The following is a 21,466-nucleotide window of genomic DNA, read 5'->3' on the forward strand; positions in this document are numbered from 1 at the left end:
CCTCTGTCCATGGGATTCTCCAGGCAAGAATACTGGAGTGGGTTGCCATGCTCTCCTCCAGGGGATCTTCCCAACCCAGGGATCGAACCTGTGTCTCTTATGTTTCCGGCACTGGCAGGCAGGTTCTTTACCACTAGCGCCTCCTGGGAAGCCTGAATGAAATCCACACCGTGCTAAAAGTATTTATTTAGGGGGAAGAAAATGAATTACTGAAGGTGCTTAAGCTGGAGTGAAGGTGCTTAAGCTGGAGAGTGACCTCATCTCAGAAAGGTGGCAGCTTTAGGGAGGGTTATTGTCAGGAAGAGAAGCAGAGGACCTGAGTCCAGAGAGGAAGTCCTGACAGTCACTCAAGCATGGGATGCCGGGGGCCAGAACTAGAAAAGCACTGTAGGACCCCTGCAGGGGGTCTGGGGTCCTCTAGGAGCTGTGCCTTCTTCCCAGGTGGCAAGTAGGGTCTGGGCTCTCCCAGTTTGGCTTCCTGTGCCCATGCTTCCATATTGAGGGCAGGAACCACAGGGGTTCCTCCGGCAGCCCAGCTGCTGATGCACCCTTTCCCTCCCCCAGCCCCCTCCTCCCCCCTGGGAAAGAGGACTAGAGCCAGGGAGGACAGAGGGAGGAGGCGCTGAGTATGGCTCTGTGAGCCCGTTTCCTCTGGGAGCTCCCACTTTCCTGGGAAGGGCAGACAAGTATCAGAGATGCATCAAAGGGTCTGGTGGACAGGGAGCTTGTGGAAAGGGAGGGGCAGAGAGTCTGGCAGAGAGGGTTGGGACCTGGGAGTGGCCTCTGGGGAATCATAGGAGCATAGAATGGTTGTAAGGAATGGGAACTGGTGTATCCATTGCCCTCCAGCTCAAACTGGGCTGTCTTGTAACCCTTATTCCCACAACCCTGAGTGGCCCGTCCCTCAGAAGTTTCTCACCTTGAATCACATGGGGTGGAGTTTTCTAAACTGTCTCAGCTTGTCACTCAGAATTGTGTAAGTAAAAGGCACACTGCCCAGCTGGGTGACTCCTTGGACCAGGCCAGCCAATGACATAGTGCCAGGCTGGCATGGGCAGTTTCAAAAAGGCAGAGTGGCCTGTGCCTGTTAGGGGGACTTGGTAGTAGCTACTCCAAAGAGCCTGCGCCTCTTGGGCCACCAGACATGTTCCCATTCCTTCTGGTGGCCTCTCCCTTGTTGCCCTGGACTGTCTCACAGAGCCGAGTCCAGCATCTCAGAATCTCCTGTCTGAAAAACCAGAACCAGCCGTTCTTACTTTCTTGGGTCCTGGCCTCCTTTGACAATCTGTTAAAAGCTATGCCCTTCTCTCTAGAGGGCTTCCCAGGTGGCTCAGTAGGTAAGGAATCTTCCTGCCATGCAAGAGTCACAGGGGATGCGGGTTTGATCCCTGGGTTGGGAAAATCCTCTGGCGGAGAGCATGGCAGCTGACTCTAGTATTCTTGCCTGGTAAATCCCATGAACAGTGGAGCCTGAAGGGCTGCAGTCCATGGGGTCCCAAAGAGTCAGACACGACTGAAGCGACTAAGGACGCAGGCGGTCCCTAGAATAGTGCACAGCTGCCACAAGGGTGCACACACCCACATTTGTGCATGTGATTTCAGGGAGTTTGTGGGCCCTAGGATAAACCATCCTACCTTGAGGGCTTTGAGACTGTAGAGAGACTTTCAGCAAAGAAAGAAAAATATCCTCAGATCCACGGTAATCTCTGCAGCCATAGCGGGATAAAGTTCCCCACACGACTGACCGTTTGATCAGATTACCTGGCTCTCATTACACACATGAGGGCTGTGTCTGTGCTGAAATTCAATGTCCAGGCTCTCTGTCCTCCTGTCCAGGTGCCCAGCAGCATGGTTTGAGCACAAGTGTACAGGCATTTGATACTAGGGGGCAGGTATCAGAAAGAGGTCTGGAGCCAGGCTGAAGAACTTTTTCTTTTCCTACCTCACAGTCCTTTCCCAGGCTCAGGCTTCCCTCCTGCATGGCCAGGTCAGCACCTGAGGCCCACCCTTGATCTGGCATGTTTCACGAGCTCCCAAAAACTGGCCTTTCCAAGCCTGTCAATCCACCATGCTCCCAATAGGGCTTCCCTTGTCCAAAGCCCCCCTCTGCCCCAGGTGGGGAGGCTGAGGCAGGGAATCTATGCCACCCTCCTGTGGGAATTCACTAAATGAGGGGGAGGAATTCAGACACTTACCAGGGACCCAGAGAGCTGAGCAGAAAAAAGAGCAGGGTGACTGCAGAGATGTGAGCAAGGAGGCAGAAACAGCACTGGTGCAAACTGAGTTTACAGAGGTGAACAGCGCTGAATCGCAAGACCTTTTTGAGCAGCAGTCAGTGTTTGGACTTTTAGGGGGTGTGTGGTAAAATATACATAAAATTGACCATCTTCACCATTTTTAAGTGTGCCATGCAGTGGCATTAAATATATTCTCATTGTTGTAAAACCATCGCCAGAACTCTTTCAGCTTCCCAAACTGAAACTCTGCGCCCATTAAACTCCCTATTCCCAGCACCTCAGCCTCTGGCAACCCCCATTCCACTTCTGGTCTAGGAATTTGACTACTCTCAATATCTTGTATAAGTGGAATCATGCAGTTTGTGACCTTTTGTGTCTGGCTTATTTCACTAAGCGTAACATCTTCCAGGTTCATCCATGTTGTGATGTGTCAGAATTTGCTTCCTTTTTAAGACTGGAAAAGGGCACGACCAATCCACTCCAGTATTCTTGCCTGGAGAATCCTATGGACAGAGGAGCGTGGTGGGCTACAGTCCATGGGGTCTCAAAGAGTCAGACACGACTGAAGTGGCTGAGCACGCACAGAGCACACACGCATGTCATTGTTAGTATAGTTCACATTTTTTATTCATTCATTCACCCATGGAGATTTGGGATTGTTGCCACATTTTTGGCTATTGTGAATAATAGCCAAAATATTGCTATCCACATGGGTGTACAAATACTTGTTTGACTCCTGATCTCTATTATTTTATTAAATACCCAGAAGTGGAATTGCTGTATCATATGGTAGTTCTTTGTTTAATTTTTTGAGAAGCTATCATACTGTTTAGATTTTTTTTTTTTTTTAATTTTTGGTGGCACCCTGAAGCATGTGGGACCTTAGTTCCCCGACCAGGGGTTGAACCCATGACCCCTGCATTGGGAGATGCAGTCTTAACCACTGGACCAGCAGGGAAGTCTCTGGATTCTTTTTTTTTTTTTTTTTCTTTAATGGCTGAGCTGGGTCTTCATTGCTGCACAGGCTTTTCTCTGCTCATGGAGAGTAGGAGGCTACACTCTGGTTGTGGTGCGCAGGCTTCTCATTGCCGTGGCTTCTCTTGCTGCCGAGCACAGGCTCTAGGGCACTCGGGCTTCAGGAGCTGCAGCACATGGACTCAGTAGTTGCAGTTCCCAGGGCCTAAAGCACAGGCTCAATAGTTGTGGCCCATGGGCTTAGTTGCTTCAGGGCATGTGGGATCTTCCGGGATCAGGGATCGAGCCTGTCTCGGCTGCATTGGCCGGTGGTTTCTTTACCACTGAATCACCAGTGAAGTCTTGGATTCACTTTTTTAAGTGAAATTTTAAACCATTATAGTGACATGATCTGATTTGTGGTTTTGAGAATTCACTGTGGGTGCTGTGTCAAGAGGAGACTGGGGGCACTTCCCTGGTGGTCCAGCGGTTAAGACTATGTGCTTCCGCTGCAGGAGGCATGGGTTCAATCCCTGATTGGGGAACTAAGATACCACGTGCCTCGCAGCATGGCCAAAAAATAAATAAAAATAAAAACTGACGCAAAAAAAAAAAAAATCTGTGATGAACAAAAAAAATCAAAATTGAAAAAAACAAAAAAGAGTAGATTGGGAAGCGGTGGGGCATGGAATAGAGGTCAGGAGATAAGTTAAGACATTATTGCTGAGGTACAGTGAGGATGGAATACTGGCCTTACTTGCTGATGGACATTGTGGGGAGTGGGAAGAGGGGGAGAGTTTAGCACAATTCCTAGGTTAGAGCAGCTGTTGGGATAATGGTACACAGGGGAGGCTGGGAGGGCAGGTGGGGAAGAAATCTGGGGTTCCATTTCAGGCGTGTTAGGTTTCTGGGTTTTTTGTTTTGTTTTGTTTTTATTTGGCCACGAGGCATGCAGGATCTTCCCCAACCAGGGATCAAACCTGTGTCCCTTTCAGTGGACGCGCGGAGTCTTAACCACTGGACCGCCAGAGAAATCCAGTTTTGTGGTTTGTTAGTCATCCAAGTGAAGATTTAAGGCCAGGAAAAAAGGCCCAGGGGCATCTGCATATAGATGGTATTCCGCACAAGGGACTGAGTCAGGCGTATATAGGGGAGCTCACAGGAGTCTTGTAGACGTTGATTGTGCGGAATGAACCTAAATGAGGAGGCTCTCACCTGGGGACTGTAAGAGAGAATGGATGGGCCCATCTGTCCTCCATGCTCAGCTCTGCTGCACTCCGCTCTGGGGTGTCTGTCCAGTGGGTCCAAAGAGGGACATTACTCAGGGGTGTTGTCTCACCCCCTTCAGAGAGCCTGAGGCTCAAGCCCAGAATTCCCAGGTCCCGCCTAGCCGCCAGGATTGGAGAGAAGGGGTGGGAAAAGGGCTCTGTAGAGCTCAGGCGCCCCTGACGTTCGCGGCTCAGTGTGTGGCGGGCCATTACCACAAAACCCACTTCCTCTGATGTTCTGTCTCTGGGTTCTCTCCATCACACGAACTTCCTGTGAGCACAGCTATGTTCTCAGGGGAAACGCAGAGTTCCTCCCACCTCCCTGTTAGAGCCCACGCTGGGGCCTGTGCCTGGAGGATGAGCCTAGGAGCTCTGAGCAGGCAGGACCCAGACCTGCCCGGGACAGTGGCTGGCACCTGGCAGCATGTTCGCAGGTATACCCTAAGTGAGTGCTGGGCTGAAGCTGCCAAATGAGGCTAATTTTGACTCATAAACCCCAGGGACAATACTTCCTATTTCGTAACATTTTAATCTTCACGTGGGTGCTCAGTCGCTCAGTCATGTCAGACTCTTGGTGACCCCATGGACTGTAGCCCAGCAGGCTTCTCTATCCATGGGGATTCTCCAGGCACGAATAGTGGAGTGCGTTGTCATTTCCTTCTCCAGGGGATCTTCCCAATCCAGGGGTCAAACCTGTGTCTCTTGGGGCTCCTGCGTTGGCAGGTGAATTCTTTACCACTGAGCTCCGTGGGAAGCTCTTTATTCTTCACAGAGAAGATTAAATAAGAAAGTCAGCATGGAGGCATCTGGTCCCATGCCTGGCATGTAGTAGATGCTCCAGTATTTGGACACAATGTGTGTGTGTGTGTGTGTGTGTGTTTCAAAGTGGAGAGAGGGACTTCCCAGGTAGTCCAGTGGTTAAGACTTTATGCTTCCACTGCCGAGGACCCTGGTTCAGTCCCTGGTCAGAGAACCAAGATCCACATGCCACATGGCATGGCCAAAAATAAGAAGTAGAGAGGGAGAGATCAACCTGCACAAAAACAGCCCCCAGTTTGTGCGATATGATGCTGGGAGCAAGGCCTAAGCACTGGGCTGACCCCACACCCCTCGAGAGAGAAAGGACGCAGTCAGCCTTCACTCCTGCCCCACACCACCACTTCTGAAACCACAGGCCATCCATTCTGCACGGTGGGGAACAGAGCAGCTGCACAGATAAACCAAAACAGCACTTAATGAATCATCACTACGATTTGGACTGTTCCAAGATGGATTGCTTCAGAATAGGGTTATTTTTTAAAACTACGTATATATTTTAAATTTTGAGTAAGTGTATTTTATTTTTTATTATTTGTTTATTTGGCTGCACGGGGTCTTAGTTGTGGCACACAAGATCGATCTTCTTGCGGCATGTGGGGTCTAGTTCCCTGACCAGGAATCGAACCTGGGCTCCCTGCATTGGGAGTGCAGAGTCTTAGCCATTGGACCACCAAGGAAGTCCCTAGGGCTATTTTTAATGCTCTGAGGGTTTCTGACTGATTTACAAGGGTCCTGAAGTGAGCCCTCTCTCAGAATGAACTGGAAATCTCATCAGATACCCCGCCCTTCAAAGAGCTTTCCACACCCCCTCTCCAATTCGGGCGTTGGCCCCTCCTGCAGTCTCCCCCAGCCCTGCGCCACCTCTGGCTGTTCCTTCATCACCTACCCTGCAGTCGCCCGCTCCCTGGGCAGAGAAGCTCACTGCTCTGCCTGGCCATGTAGGCACTGGGTATCTGGGTATCTGGTTTTTAAATTTAATTTAAGAGCTGTTCTGCATCATTTCATCTTCCTAAAAATTCCACGTGCAGAGGAGGTAATAAAGAGGATTAGAGTAAGACTTCTTGCTGCTGCCCCAGAAGCCAGAAATGAACACTTGTGTATGTTCTACCTGTCAGGCTTGCTCTGAAGAGCCTGGGAGACAGGGACTCGGACACAGAGAAATGACTGCCAAACCCTCGTGTGGAAAGGAGGGGAGGCCTGAGACACAGCTCTGAAAATCGGGAGCTGAGAGGGAGCTGAGGCCAAAAGAGGCACATTTGAAACCAAAGAAACACAGCTCTGAGGTCCTGTCTCTAACATCAGAGAAGTCGCCCCGGTACACAGACACAGGGTGGGCGCTGCGGAGCCAGTGGAGTGTCCTGGCAAGGTGGCCATGTGCTGTGGGAACCTCCTCCATCCCCCGACGCCCACCTTGGTCTTTGGTGAAGTTGCTCAGCACAGTAGGTGCGAGAGAGGGTTAAAATGCAGGCCTGCTGGAGGCCTGAGAGTGCCCGGACCTGGCACCCACAGAAGATTATGTGTGCTTCCCTTGTAGCTCAGTCAGTAAAGAGTCTGCCTGCAGTGCAGGAGACCCGGTTCAGTTTCTGAGTCGGGATGATCCCCTGGAGAAGGAAATGGCAACCCACTCCAGTATTCTTGCCTGGAGAATCCCATGGACAGAGGAGCCTGGCAGGCTGCAGTCCATGGGGTTGCAAGAGTCGGACACGCCTGAGCAACTAAACCACCACCAAGTCACTTCTGTTGTGTCCGATTCTGTGCGACCCCATGGACTGTAGCCCGCCAGGCTCCTCTGTCCATGGGATTTCCCAGGCAAGAATACTGGAGTGGGTTGCCATGCTCTCCTCCAGGGGATCTTCCCGACCGAGGGATCAAACCCATGTCTCTTACGTCTCCTGCATTGGCAGGCGAGTTCTCTACCACGCGCGCCACCTGGGAAGTGCGATGGGGAGTTAGGTTGTGACAAGGTGTTGAGCGGGTGGCAACGACCCTGTGCCTTCCAGAGTACTTGAAGGAGCCCCTGGAGCGGTACGTGAAGCAGCTGCAGGTGGTGCAGGTGGTGCGGCAGCAGGAGAGGAAGGGGCTGATCACCGCCCGGCTGCTGGGGGCCAGCGTGGCCCAGGCGGAGGTGCTCACCTTCCTGGATGCCCACTGTGAGTAAAGGGGCCGTCCTGGCTCTGCCCCGCTTCCCTCCCTGGCAGAAGGAAAAGCTGGGACCCCCGCATCACCCAGGCCCCTGCCTGCTCTGCTGTCCCAGGAGCGAAGCAGGCTTGGGACTCCCCCAGATTCTTCTACCCTTCTCTCACCCCATTCCCTAGGATGGTTATCAGGAGGCACGCACAGCCCTAAAACCACTAAAACTAAAACCTAAAACTGTGGTGACCCCACAGTTGCTGGGAGGATGCTCTAGAACCCAGACACTCCTCTCCCCGCTCCCCTGATCTGTACCTCATTCTGAGCTCAGCCCCTCGGACAGGCTCCTATTACCTCTGGGCGCTGTTCGGTGTGGCCCTTTCCACATGGAAAGGAAGGCCTGCTTTTTGCCCCCAAACAACACACTTCCCTTGCTGTTGTCAGGGGGGAAAAATGTCCCCTGAAAGCAGTGATACATATTCTGAGAAGCTGTAGACTTGGAGTCAGAAGACCTGGATTTGTGTTCTGACCCTGACATTAACTGAGCCTCAGTCTTCTCCTTTATCAAGTGGGATAAGGATGCCAGCCATACTCACCAACAAAATCATCACTCCAGGGGCCAAATCATCTCTGCGGTTCATCAGAAATCCCCAAGGGGTGATTATTCTGCAGCTAGAGCTGAAGCATGAGGTGCAGAGACCCCAGGGAGAGGGGCACCCCCTCATGAGACCCTCACTCGGGTGGGGAGAGTCAACTGAGTGGCTAGCCTGCAGACCCTGAAGACAGCCCTCTACGGCCTCCCTGTGCCTTTGGAGCCTCCATGTTACTCCCCTGATACCTCTGTTCTCCCCTCCAAAGCCATTTGCACCTGTCTGGGAGGAGGGGCAGGGGTAGGCGGGTCCTGGGAGATCTCTGTCCGCTCTCTGTGGCTATGGAGCTTGCACGTGTTTTCCTGCCTACCACTGGGGAGCGGGTACTTGTCCTCCTGGGGCTCCCCACTGGCCGGGAGGCGCAGGCTGGCTGGGGGGCAGCACCCTGACTGCTGTCTCCTGGCCCCGGCCTGCAGGTGAGTGCTTCCACGGCTGGCTGGAGCCACTCCTGGCTCGCATTGCCGAGGACGAGACGGTGGTGGTGAGCCCAAACATCGTCACCATTGACCTGAACACTTTTGAGTTCTCCAAGCCTGTCCAGAGGGGCCGAGTCCAGAGTCGGGGCAACTTTGACTGGAGCCTGACCTTCGGCTGGGAGGTTTTACCGGCACGAGAGAAGCAGAGGCGCAAGGATGAGACCTACCCCATCAAGTAAGTACCGTAGCCTTGTGGGCCCCCAGCCTGGCCTCTGCAGTCACAGGGACCCGGGCCATCTCAGGTCAGCGTTTATTAGGTGTTGTGTGAAGAGCTTAGCATATTTAATCATCATCCCCTTGAGGTAGCTACTATGATTAGCCTGTTTTGCAGATGAGAACACTGAGGTTCCTGGTAGTTAACAGTTGGCCCCAGACTATACCAGCCTGGAAACTGGGGGAGCAAGAATGCCCATCCCACCAGTTGGCCACAAGCCTGTCCTCCCACCATGGTGCTGTCCTGCCCAGTACATAACAGTTGGCCCTCACTCTCCATCTTCCTTGTGCTAGGCCCTGGGTTCAGGGCTTTCTGTACTTTGTCTCATTATTTCTTCCCTACAGGTAGAAAGGACATGACTGCTGCTTGCAGAGACATAGTGGGTAGAGACCATTGTAAAACAGCCATTATAATAAGAGGGGGTGATGTGTGCAGCCAAGTGGCCATCTCTGACTGAGAACGTCTTAAAGGAAGATAGACAAATGTCCTGCAATTGGCAATGTGTTGCGGTTGTCCTGAACTTTTTCAGGAAAGGGCCAGATAGCAGATATTTTAGGTTTGGCCGGGCTAGGGCTTCCCAGGTGGCGCAGTGGTAAAGAATCTGCCTGCCAGTGCAGGAGATGCAAGAAATGCAGGTTCAATCCCCTGGAGTAGGAAATGGCAACCTACTTCAGTATTCTTGCCTGGAAAATCCCATGGAGAGAAGAGCCTGGCGGGCTGCAGTCTGTCGGGTTGCAAAGAGCTGGACATGACTGAGCACGCACACACATACACACATGCAGCTACAAAGAAGAATCTTTCCAAAATGTAAAAACTATTCTATGCCAGAACCGTGGAAAGGCAGGCCAGCTTTGACCCACAGGCCACAGTCTGCCAGCCCCTGAGCTAGAAGACAGGTGCTTAAAAGTTTATCCATCGTTTGATGCCCAGCTGGGTTTGCCTTCTCCCAACACACCCACCCTGCTTCTCCCTCTCAGACTGCCTGTGGGTGCTGTTGGAGACCACAGACGTCTCAACCAGACTGAGTTGAGAAGTGAGTTTTAGAGTATCCATTGCTTCTGGATTATCTGTACCACTGTTTTTCTATACTGGCCAGGAAACTGAAGGTTCAATCAAACATATACCAGGGGTGGTGGGAAGCAGAGTTGGGGATATAGTGAGCAGAGTTGGGAGGGAAGGCTTTTTCCTCTTCTACGTCCCTAGATCCTAAGAAATGCTGCCCAGACCCTCAGTAGAGAGGCTGCAGGAAGGAATCCCATGGATCTGGAACAGCCAGCTGCTCTGTCTCCTTTGGAAGGAAGAGAAGCAGCAGAAGGGACAGAAAGGAAAAAAGAAGACAGGAGAGAGAAAAGAAATCCCTATTGACTCTCTGCTTGATTCATAGATGTCTTTTGTTTGGGATGCACAGCAACAAAGTCCCCTCCCCTCAAGCTAGGGGCCAGGCACACAGTGGCACAGTCAGGGACAGGGCACCTGGCCCCCACCCATCACTGACGTCCCCTGCTCCAATGTCCAAAGACCATGCAGCAGGAAGACAAAGCTCCAGTGTTTGAGCAATGAGTCTGCTCCCTGGTCCGAATGCCCTGGTGCTGTGCTTGCTTGCCTCAGGCACTTTGCTGGGTACCCACCAGGAGACCTGCAGGCAGCACCCTCTCTTCCTCCACTCCCAATGTCAACAGGAGACTAAGGAGAGGTGAGGACCCAGGGGACCTCAGGAAGTAGGCCCTGGCAAATACAGAAGGTTTTCTCTGAAAATACAGAGAGTTTCCAGAGGTTGCCTATTGGTTGTGGGTCTGTAGTGACACTCCCCGTGTAGTTTATCCTCAGAGATAATTTGTCAGTGACTTCTTAGTCAGAGGGACCTCCCAAAACCAAGAGACAGGGACTTCCCTGGTGGTCCGGTGGTTAAGATTCTGAGCTCCCAGTGCAGGGATCTGGGTTTGATCCCTGGTCAGGGACCTAGTTCCCCTTTGCCACACTAAAGATCCTGAGTGCCGCAAGTAAGACCTGGTGCAGCCTAAATAAGTAAATAAATACTAAAAAGAAAAAAGCCAAGAGACGGGCTTAGGTCCAGGAGACCCTCAAGAAACAGCCAGTTAGTTCCAAAATGCTCATCTAGGGTCCAGGACTCTCTGAGCCTTTTTTGGGCTGGCTTAGAACCCCCTAGGAGAAGCCAAAGCCAGGAACAAAAAGCCTGCCTGAGCTTGAAGGTTTCCCAACCGAAATTCCTTCCAGAAGGTGGCTACATAAGCCAACCTCAGGGCAACGAGAACAGCGGTAGGGTAACACCCACTTCAGGCTCCTGTGTGGTTGCCTTGACTAGTCAGCCAGTGAATACTGATTGAGGCCCTGCTGTGTCTGAAACACCTTGACTGGTCCTGGGCTTACAGAGGTTTCTGCTTGGCTGTGCCACATGGAGCCGCCCACTGAGAGCAGCAAAGCCCCATCCAAGCCAGCCTGGCCTGGCACAGAGACCAACTGTGACTGATATGTGTGCACTCCTGTCTCCCCAGCTCCCACCCCTGCCTTCAGTCCTTAGCTCAGCCCCTGTTGTGAGCAACGTGGTATCTAAGTTCTTGATGTTTTGTCAGTTTATCTAAATGTGGGTCTGTGTCTCCCTGCCTTTGTCCAAAAGCCAGAAAATCTTTTTGTAATCTCCAAATGCCCCCTTTAGTCCAAATTGAGTTTAATTTCACCTCACTTCCTACCCTGTTTCCGGGAGCACCTATGTCCAAAACCATTTTCACAGAGCTTCTGATGACTGAGTATCTATTGTGCTTTATGAACTTTGCTGCCAGAAAGCAAAAGATGGTGACTTTTCTCTCAGCAACTACCCTGTCTCTCTACTGATCTGTCTCTTTACTCTGTATGACTAATACATAGCACAACCCCAGGCAGCCCGTGTGTAATATATCCAGTTGAATGAGTAAATAAGTGCCTTTTATTATTATTTATTTACTTACTTACTGTTGGCTGTGCTGAGTCTTCACTGTTGCACGCGGGCTTCTCATTGTGGTGGCTTGTCTTGTTGCAAACAACCGGCTCTAGGTACACCAGCTCTCCAAGGCCTATAGAATCTTCCTAGACCAGGGATCGAACCCATGTCCCCTACATTGCAAGGCGGATTCTTAACCACTGGACCTCCAGGGAAGTCCATGAGTACCTTTCAGAAGACAGTCGTGATCTTTACATCTCTTTTGGACCCGGTCCTAGAAGGCAAAGAATAAAAGCTCAATAAACATTTGCTAAGTGAATGAGTTAGTGGCTGCACATCCCAGACAAGAAGAAAGGAGGAGGGAGGGAGTCTTAGAAGCATCTGCGGTGAGTCCGCCCCTTTCCAGGCTGGGCTCCGGCCCCCTTCCCCCCAGAAGATGCACATGCTTTTCCCTCTGTCTCTCCAGATCCCCGACGTTTGCTGGTGGCCTCTTCTCCATCTCCAAGTCCTACTTTGAGCACATCGGTACCTATGATAACCAGATGGAGATCTGGGGAGGGGAGAACGTGGAAATGTCCTTCCGGGTGAGAGCGAAGAGGGCTTCGTGGGGGAACCACAATGTCCCGGGGCACGGATGACCTGAGACCCTGTCTCTTAGGCAGCAGCAGGGTTGGCATATCTGGAGCTAAACTTAGAAGGGTGGCTCTTCCCCGTCATGACTCCACCTTTCCTCTGCCCCCACACCCCCCGTCCAGGGCCATGGGACTCAAATTGGACATATGGGAAGAGATGACTGGGCAGAACCCCTCAGAGGGAAGGGATAGCTGGGTAACAGGGACCGGACATCTGGGGACCAGTGACATCTTTCATGATGTCTGTGGGAACAGAATTAGGGTGAAGGTGGGACAGGTCAGTAAGCAGTCACTATCCTTTTTCTGGAAAACCAGGCTCCACTTTCCAGGTCAGAGGACACATGCCTTGGTAGCCTTTGGAGTTACCCTCCCCTACGCTCAGCATGCTCTTCATAACTGTAAGAGAAGATGATGGCCCAAATTCTGGTGGACCCCAGAACTCTGAGAGATTCCAGGAATAAAGCAAATCAGGATTAGGTTAGCAAGAAAGGCTTCCTTGTGGTGAAATCGACACAAATCTCCGACCAGGGGAAAGTAATTCACAAGGAAATGAGCTTGCTTATGAAGTCATTTGGATGGCATCTTCGACTCAATGGACATGAGTTTGAGCAAACTATGGGAGCTAGTGAAGGACAGGGAAGCCGGGTGTGCTGCAGTCCATGGGGTTGCAGAGAGTCGGGCACAACTGAGGGACTGAGTAACAACAGTGAAGTCACTTATCACAATGCCTGGCATGTATAAGCACTTCATTGACATCATTGCTGTTACTATGGCTATGATTATGCATTTCTGTTGCTGCTGTATGAATAGCACTGAAACATGTATATTATCATATGTGAAACAGATCGCCAGTCCAGGTTCGATGCATGAGACAGGGTGCTCAGGGCTGGTGCACTGGGATGACCCTGAGGGATGGGATGGGGAGGGAGGTGGGAGGGGGGTTCAGGATGGGGAACACATGTACACCTGTGGCTGATTCATGTCAATGTATGGCAAAACCACTACAATATTGTAAAGTAATTAGCCTCCAATTAAATAAATAAATAAATAATAAATAAAATTAATAACAACATACCTCCCAATCTAAAACCTAAAAAAAGAGAAGATGCAAGCGGAAGGGGTGTCCTAAACCAGCCCTTTGACAGAGAACGGTCACCAGCTTAGCACCATAATTCCCAGGGTCCTGATTCTGGGCTAGTTCATGAGCCTCTGACCTCTGTTCAGTCTTTCTGTAAGGAGGCTACTGTACTAAAGGTCAGGTGATTGCCATAAACCACCTGATGGTGGCTTTTGATCAGTGCATTGATGCTTTGATTGGGTCACAAGTCCATCTCCATTTGAAGGAGCTTGAGTTCCTGAGTTTCCAGTAACACTCGAGTAAGCTGATGAAATCACCTTTCTGGGTCAAAAAGCCAGGTGGCGCCAGAGCTCAGAGCAGGTAGATGGATGTAAACTTGGCCATCTGTCTCTTCTCCAAAGGGGGCCCTGGTAACCCTCAGGACCCTGCAGATTTCCACTTGCTTAAATCAAAAGTGAACCACATCAGAGAGCCAGGGATTGTGTAGTTATGGCCTGTGATGAAGCCTGCTGCTGCTGCTGCTAAGTCGCTTCAGTCATGTCTGACTGTGCGACCTCATAGATGGCAGCCCACCAGGCTCCTCCGTCCCTGGGATTCTCCAGGCAAGAACACTGGAGTGGGTTGCCATTTCCTTCTCCAATGCATGAAAGAGAAAAGTGAAAGTGAGGTCGCTTAGTCGTGTCCGACTCTTGGCGACCCCATGGACTGCAGCCCACCAGGCTCCTCCGTCCATGGGATTTTCCAGGCAAGAGTACTGGAGTAGGGTGTCATTGCCTTCTCCAGTGATGAAGCCTAGTCAGTGTCTTTTTTTCCAGGGGGAGAGAGGGGCATTTCCCTGATTTCGTGGACCTGGGGTCTGGCACCCTGGGAATGGAACAGAGTTGCTTGGGGTAGGTTGTCCCACCCACCTGCTGAAAACCCCATCCCGTCTCATCTTACGGCAGGTGTGGCAGTGCGGCGGCCAGCTAGAGATTATCCCCTGCTCTGTGGTCGGACACGTGTTCCGTACCAAGAGCCCCCACACCTTCCCCAAGGGCATCAATGTCATTGCTCGCAACCAAGTGCGCCTGGCTGAGGTCTGGATGGATGGCTACAAGGAGATTTTCTACAGGAGAAATCTGCAGGCAGCACAGATGGCCCGAGAGGTGAGAGGGGGGATGCTCAGGAGATGTTCAGATGAAGAGAAGGGCATAATTGCAGACCCTGATCCAGGGCTTCATGATGATGGAGGCCCACTCAGCTCCTCCACCCGGTGCCTTTACCCCTCAGGCCTTGGGAGCTAGAGCCCAGGCTCTATTTTGGAGGCTAGAGAATGAGGAAGGGCAGGCTTTGTTGTCCCTGCCTGGAGAGCCCTAGCATCTTTTAGAAGGGGAGGGAGACGAGATTTGGAAGAAGAACCTCTTATTGGAAGAATGACTTTGCTCTGAGAAACTAGGAATTGAAGACTGGAGGAAAACTGAGAGTTCACAGGAGATGGGGAGTGCTATGGGTGGGGATCCCAAAGCCAAGGCAAGGGGTTTGGGATTAGATGTGGAGCTGAGCCAGGGACCCCAACTGACTGGGAATGAGCATGAGACGCATTCTGGGAGAAAGTAGTCCCAGAACCCCTAGGCTACATCTGCCCATGCAGGAAGGCCAAGACTAGTGAAACTGACCTTTTGGGGGCTGCCTTAATTGACAGAAATCCTTTGGCGACATTTCGGAACGACTGCAGCTGAGGGAGCGACTAAACTGTCGCAACTTTTCCTGGTTCCTGGACAACGTTTACCCGGAGATGTTTGTCCCTGACCTGAAGCCCACCTTCTTTGGAGCTGTGAGTCTTGAGAACAAATATGCCTACCCATCATCCCAGAAGCCCCGGGAGAATTTTCAGGACCACTGAGCCCATAGCTGGATGAGAAACAATCGATTTTTACTCTCCACACTCGTTTATCCAGGAGGGGGACCTGGAGGCCGCTCGGTCTTCTAGAGCTAGCTGAAAACTTCATAAGGAGGAAACCACCTGTTAGCAGTGGTTCTCACCCACTCGCATCAGTCACCAGAAAGGCTTGTTAAGACACCGCCTGTCGATTCAGGAGGACTGGGATGGGGCCTGACAATTTGCATTTCTAACCAGCCCTCAGGCGATGCTGAAGGCGGGGAGGGGGGGGGGGGGGAATCACACTTGGAGAACCACTGCTCAGAAGGACATTCCTACAGGCTGAGGGCTTCTCCCAGAGACCTGACTGGTTGCCCACCCTGCCCTTGCCCAGCCCCTGGGTTCTGCACCTCATTTGCTATTCACTCTAGGCATCTGGGTTAATAAGTGGGGGAGGAAGGTCAGAGAGGGGGAATGCAGCCATGCAGATTTATTCCAGATGGACCCTACACCACAAACCAAAAAACCCCCTCACTGTGTTCCCCTGGGCTCCCTCTCTGTTCACCATCCTGCAGCTCAAGAACCTCGGCGTGGATCACTGTCTGGATGTGGGAGAGAACAACAACGGGGGAAAGCCCCTCATCCTGTACACCTGCCATGGCCTCGGTGGCAACCAGGTACACAGCCCAGCCCCTGACTGGCCTGTCTCCCAGGCACCTCCTCTCTGCACACACCCCCTTTCTCCACACAGAGTAGTCTTTCCTGAGGACTAGGGCACAAGAGATCCAGAAAGAGGAGGGGATACTAGTCCTGCCCTCAGGAAGCCCCCAGTCTGAGGGGAAACGCATGATACAAACAGATAAGGTCCTAAGTGTGCATCAAGGGCATCCAGAGAGGAGTGAGCGGCAGTGCTGGCTGGTAGAGAGGGGCTGGCGGGGAGGATTGTTTATCACAGGAAGCGTGCTGGAGGATGTGAGCTGCTGAGTGATGTTTTAGGGTGACCGTGAAAATTTTTTGAGCCCGTTCCCTCACCTACACTCAACTTTTTTTTTCTTTTTTTGCTATTTCCAGGAGGCCCATTTATTATATTTTTTAAGTGATGAACTTTTGACTTGACTTTTGAAATTTATTTATTTTTGGCTGATCTGGGTCTTCATTGCTGCACAGTTTTTCTCTAGTTACAGTACTTGGGCTTCTCATTTCAGTGACTTCTCTTACTGCAGAGCACAGGCTCTAGGGTGCTCAGGCTTCAATAGTTGTGACACCTGGGCTCCATAATTGTGACTCAGAGGCTCTAGAATGTAGGCTCAGGAGCTGCAGCACAGGGGCTTAGTGTCCCAAGGCATGTGGGATATTTCCAGATCAAAGATCGAACCGGTGTCCCCTGCATTGCAAAGTGTATTCTTAATCACTGGACCACCAGGGAAGCCCTTACATTCAACTATCTTCAATGCGTCCCCGGCCTGGAAGCTACCACTCTGATCCTACCACCCATCAGTGACCCCAAAACAACTCCCTACTGACACCTCACAGTTACCTGCACCCACTGTAAGGGCCCATTTTCCCCAGGCTACAATGTCCAGCTCTTTCCTGAGGAATAACTAGTAACCTCCCTGGCCCCAGTTCCTCAATCTACCCTGAAGGCCCAGTATTTGATAAGTAAGAGGCACTTGAAGCAGAGCTGAAGGAAGGAAAAAGTGGCAGGGGACACTGAATAGGATGCCAACGTGTGCAAGTGAAGACAGAGTCATTCTGAAGCCATTTCCTGTACCGCTGGCCTGCACCGTGATTTTAGGTGGTATACTGGTGAGCATTTTTTCTATTAAGAAAGCTGAGCACCGAAGAATTGATCCTTTCGAACTGTGGTGTTGGAGAAGACTCTTGAGAGTCCCTTGGACTGCAAGGAGATCCAACCAGTCCATCCTAAAGGAGATCAGTCCTGGGTGTTCATTGGAAGGACTGATGTTGAAGCTGAAACTCCAATACTTTGGCTACCTGATGCGAAGAGATGACTTATTTGAAAAGACCCTGATGCTGGGAAAGATTGGGGGCAGGAGGAGAAGGGGACGACAGAGGATGAGATGGCTGGATGGCATCACTGACTCGATGGACGTGAGTCTGAGTGAACTCCGGGAGTTGGTGATGGACAGGGAGGCCTGGCGTGCTGTGATTCATGGGGTTGCAAAGAGTCAGACACGACTGAGTGACTGAACTGAACTGAATCTAGTAACAAAAAAAGAAGCAGCATATCAAACACATGATTTCACAGATAACGCTTTAAATGAGGCAAAGTTCATTTTTTTCACTTTTTTTTTTTTTTTTTGGTCGAGCCTTGCAGCTTGCAAGATCTTAGTTCTCTGACCAGGGATCGAACCCATACCCACTGCAGTGGAAGTTCCCTGGACTGCCAGGGAATTCCCTAAGTTAAATTTTTACCTAAAGAAAAAATATTTAGTAACTATTATCTATTATTCCAGTATAACCCAGATACGGTGGCACATGAATTACTGAAATCTTGGCACCTACTCACTTCCTCCCCAAGAGGCCATCTGTGATTGGTATCTCTGGGCTGTTGGCTTTGGGAGGTGGCGGGCAAACTCTCCACCTGTCCCTCAGAACCTTCTCTTACCTTGTGTTCTAGTACTTTGAGTACACAACCCAGAGAGACCTTCGCCACAACATCGCAAAGCAGCTGTGTCTACATGCCAGTGCTGGCACTCTGGGCCTTAGGAGCTGTCACTTCACCGGCAAGAATAGCCAAGTGCCCAAGGATGAGGAATGGGAATTCACCCAGGTGAGTCAGCTGTCCCAAAAGCTCAGAATCAAGAACCTGAGACCACAACTGCCCCCTCCCTTCCTTCTGCATCTTCTTCCTGAGATACTATGAGATGGATCCAGACAATGTAGAAAGTATGGAGAATGTAAGCTTGGTCACAGGCAGGGTTCACAGGACTTAAGTAATGTTTGGTGATGGCTGATTCTGGTTAATATAAAGATGGTGGTGGGGTCATGGTCTAGGGCCAGCTCATAGTTCAAGTATTTTTAGGCTGAACTCCAGTAGATGAAGAGTCACTCATGGTTCCCGCCTGGCCTCTGTGTGCTAAGCACAAGGCTGTACACTCACGTACTTTGGTTTGGTTAATCTTCCAAAGGCTCTTCCCAAGTAGGTGGTGTCCCCATGACTAGAGATGGGCCAGAAGCAGCTCAGCAAGTTTGTGTCTGGCCCAAGATCCTTCACTAGTAAATGGTAGACCTGGGGTTCAGACCTAGATAGATCAGATCAGATCAGTCGCTCAGTCGTGTCTGACTCTTTGCGACCCCATGAATCGCAGCACGCCAGGCCTCCCTGTCCATCACCAACTCCCTGAGTTCACTGAGACTCACGTCCATCGAGTCAGTGATGCCATCTAACCATCTCATCCTCTGTCGTCCCCTTCTCCTCCTGCCCCCAATCCCTCCCAGCATCAGAGTCTTTTCCAATGAGTCAACTCTTCACATGAGGTGGCCAAAGTATTGGAGTTTCAGCTTTAGCATCATCCCTTCCAAAGAAATCCCAGGGCTGATCGCCTTCAGAATGGACTGGTTGGATCTCCTTGCAGTCCAAGGGACTCTGAAGAGTCTTCTCCAACACCACAGTTCAAAAGCATCAATTCTTCGGCGCTCAGCCTTCTTCACAGTCCAACTCTCACATCCATACATGACCACAGGAAAAACCATAGCCTTGACTAGACGCACCTTTGTCGGCAAAGTAATGTCTCTGCTTTTCAATATGCTATCTAGTTTGGTCATAACTTTCCTTCCAAGGAGTAAGCGTCTTTTAATTTCATGGCTGCAATCACCATCTGCAGTGATTTTGGAGCCCCAAAAAATAAAGTCTGACACTGTTTCCACTGTTTCCCCATCTATTTCCCATGAAGTGGTGGGATCTAGATAAGTCTGACTCAAAAGCACTGGTTCTTTCCATTACACTGCCCTGCCTCGGGATGAATGATGTAACTTCTACAGGATCGGGCTCAAACTAGCAGCCTCCGATGAGCCTCCACACCCACTCCACCCCAATCCCTAGTCCTGGGCTTAGGAAAAGAGGAGCCTAACCTTGGGGCTACAGCGAAGGGAGTAGTCTGAATATGATCAAAGGCAGAAAGTGCGGGTAGACCGCAGTGGCCCAGGTCTTTGAGATTGGCCATCTGGAGGCAGTTTTCATTTTCATTTCGTCCTGAAAGCATTTTTCAGTTAGCCCATGGTCCTGCCTTCCTGTGTTGCAGTTATTCATGCTAAAGCTGGAGGTGGGGAATTGGCACCCAGCACAGGAATGCATCTCATCAGAGTATCTGGCATCCAAGGAAAGGAATGCGGAAGTACCTGCCCTGTGCCTTTCTGGATTTCCCTTCCCTTTGGTTCACTGTCCTCATCTCATTCCCCCTGGCAGTACTATCAGAAGTCTGAGGCCTAAATTGACCCTTTGTTTTGCTGTGTCATCTTTTAGGATCAGCTCATCAGGAACTCAGGATCTGGTACCTGCCTGACATCCAAAGACAAAAAGCCAGTCATGGCCACCTGCAACCCCAGTGATCCCCACCAGCACTGGCTCTTCATTTAGGCCCTGGATCGCCCCCTGTGGGAGTTCCCACAAGCTTCTCAGGAAACAGAATCTGGGGGAACCTGACCAGCAGCTTCCCTGTCAGCCTTAAAGATGGATTTCAAACCCAATGGAAGTCAAGGCAGAACCTTCCTACTCCTTGCAACAACATTGGGCCTGTTTTCTTTCCTCCACATTGGTGGACAAGACCATTAGAACACATAAGACGGGGCCTAGAGCTTTCCTTCTGTCCAAGAAACAGACCTTCAAAGCAAAGGAGGCAGCTGGGGAAGGACCCGGGGCAGCAATGCCAAACTCAAGGAAAGCACCTCTGCAGCCACATCCTGGATCCCTGGTCATCTAGGACACCTGCAGCTTCCACTGAACTATAGAGTCTATCAGAGGAATTGGAGGTCTAAGTCTTCCTTGCTGTTTTTACCTGAAGCACCTTGACAGTGCTTGACAGGTACACAACAGTCCTGTGAGAAAGACAGGAATCACCGTGCCCATTTTATAGACAAGAAAACTGAGGCAGAGAGAAGTAAAGGAGCTGGTCTGTATTCCACAGCTGGTTGCAGCTGAAACTGAGGCTCAAATGTGAACCTTGAACCCAGGCTCCTCCCACCACGAGAACACTAAGCAACTAGCCATCAACTCTCCACTCTTTTTTCAGTCCAGTCTGATCCTTTCTGGCTGACTGGTCTCCAAAAAGCCTAGAACAGTGGAGCCAGGTAACCATGAGGGAGACCACATTTGGGAATCCTGTGATGTCCATTTTGAAAGAAACCTTGTGGAGCTAGCTGGTGATTTCTCAGGTTTAGGTCCCAGAGCCTTTTTTTCAATGCTCCTCGTATAATGTAGTTCCAAAGAAATTAGCCATGGATGAAAATGAAGGCGGGATGAGGGCAGTGCCCACCAGACCCTGATTTTCCAAAGGTCTGCAAGCACAATTTAAAAATCCTTGTTTTAATCCAAGCCTATCATTTTCATATTATGAAACCAAAGCCAGATAAGAGAAGTTACTTGCCCTAGGCCACACAAGGAGGTAATGGCAACCCAGAGGCTAGGACCCAGATAAGGCTAACAGAATCCCTGGGAAGTCTGAGGAAGCAGGGCTCACGGGTAGCCTGGAGCATGACTTTGTGACTGGCCCGGTCTGCTGTTCTCGCGTGAACTCCCCACGTGGAGCAGGCCTGCTGTGCACCTCGGCTCTTCTCCAAGCAAGTTGGACCCCACCACACATGGCCGCTTTGCCTGAAGTAGAGAACCCCAGCTGCCTGAAAGAGGACTCATTGCTTCCAGGAGGGATTCCTACTTTGAGTAGCGAGCTGTCATCTTGGGGATCACCACATGAGGGTGCCATGGGACCACAGCTGCCTCTCCTTCCCACTCAGGAAGTCTAGGTCCCATGGGGTAGCCCAGCCAAAGAGAAAGAAGAGTGGCCAGCAGCGGGGAAAGGGGAAAGTTCTTTCCCAGCAAGAGAAGAGAATGGCACATAGATCCCAATGGAAATAAAGGTTTTATGGCATGGGTGAAGGAAGCTGGCATTGGGTTCCTCTTCTTCTGGCTTGTCCCTTAGCTGATCTGTTTGGAGGATCTGCTGCTTCGAGTTGTGAAGAACCACGCACATCTGAAA

General features: G+C 51.0%; 1 protein-coding gene and 1 non-coding gene across 6 annotated transcripts in view; one reads left to right on the top strand and one right to left on the bottom strand.

The window, feature by feature from the left end:
* Positions 1–21,370, top strand: part of GALNT6 (polypeptide N-acetylgalactosaminyltransferase 6) — a 38,378-nt gene extending 17,008 nt beyond the window's left edge. For all 5 annotated transcript variants that reach the window (XM_061416046.1, XM_061416050.1, XM_061416048.1 and 2 more), the window contains 8 exons: positions 7,279–7,428; positions 8,475–8,709; positions 12,150–12,267; positions 14,338–14,538; positions 15,075–15,206; positions 15,827–15,928; positions 17,893–18,045; positions 19,738–21,370. In XM_061416046.1, the coding sequence (XP_061272030.1) occupies positions 7,279–7,428; positions 8,475–8,709; positions 12,150–12,267; positions 14,338–14,538; positions 15,075–15,206; positions 15,827–15,928; positions 17,893–18,045; positions 19,738–19,851 (1,205 nt within the window). In that variant the 3' untranslated portion in view covers positions 19,852–21,370. The remainder of the gene's footprint in view (positions 1–7,278; positions 7,429–8,474; positions 8,710–12,149; positions 12,268–14,337; positions 14,539–15,074; positions 15,207–15,826; positions 15,929–17,892; positions 18,046–19,737) is intronic.
* Positions 5,883–5,955, bottom strand: TRNAG-CCC (transfer RNA glycine (anticodon CCC)). Its single transcript has one exon. It is a non-coding gene; the product is annotated as a tRNA-Gly (tRNA).
* Positions 21,371–21,466: the final 96 nt, after the last annotated feature.

Source organism: Bos javanicus, chromosome 5, assembly GCF_032452875.1.
Source record: "Bos javanicus breed banteng chromosome 5, ARS-OSU_banteng_1.0, whole genome shotgun sequence".
In the NCBI taxonomy this organism is placed as follows: Eukaryota; Metazoa; Chordata; class Mammalia; order Artiodactyla; family Bovidae; genus Bos; species Bos javanicus.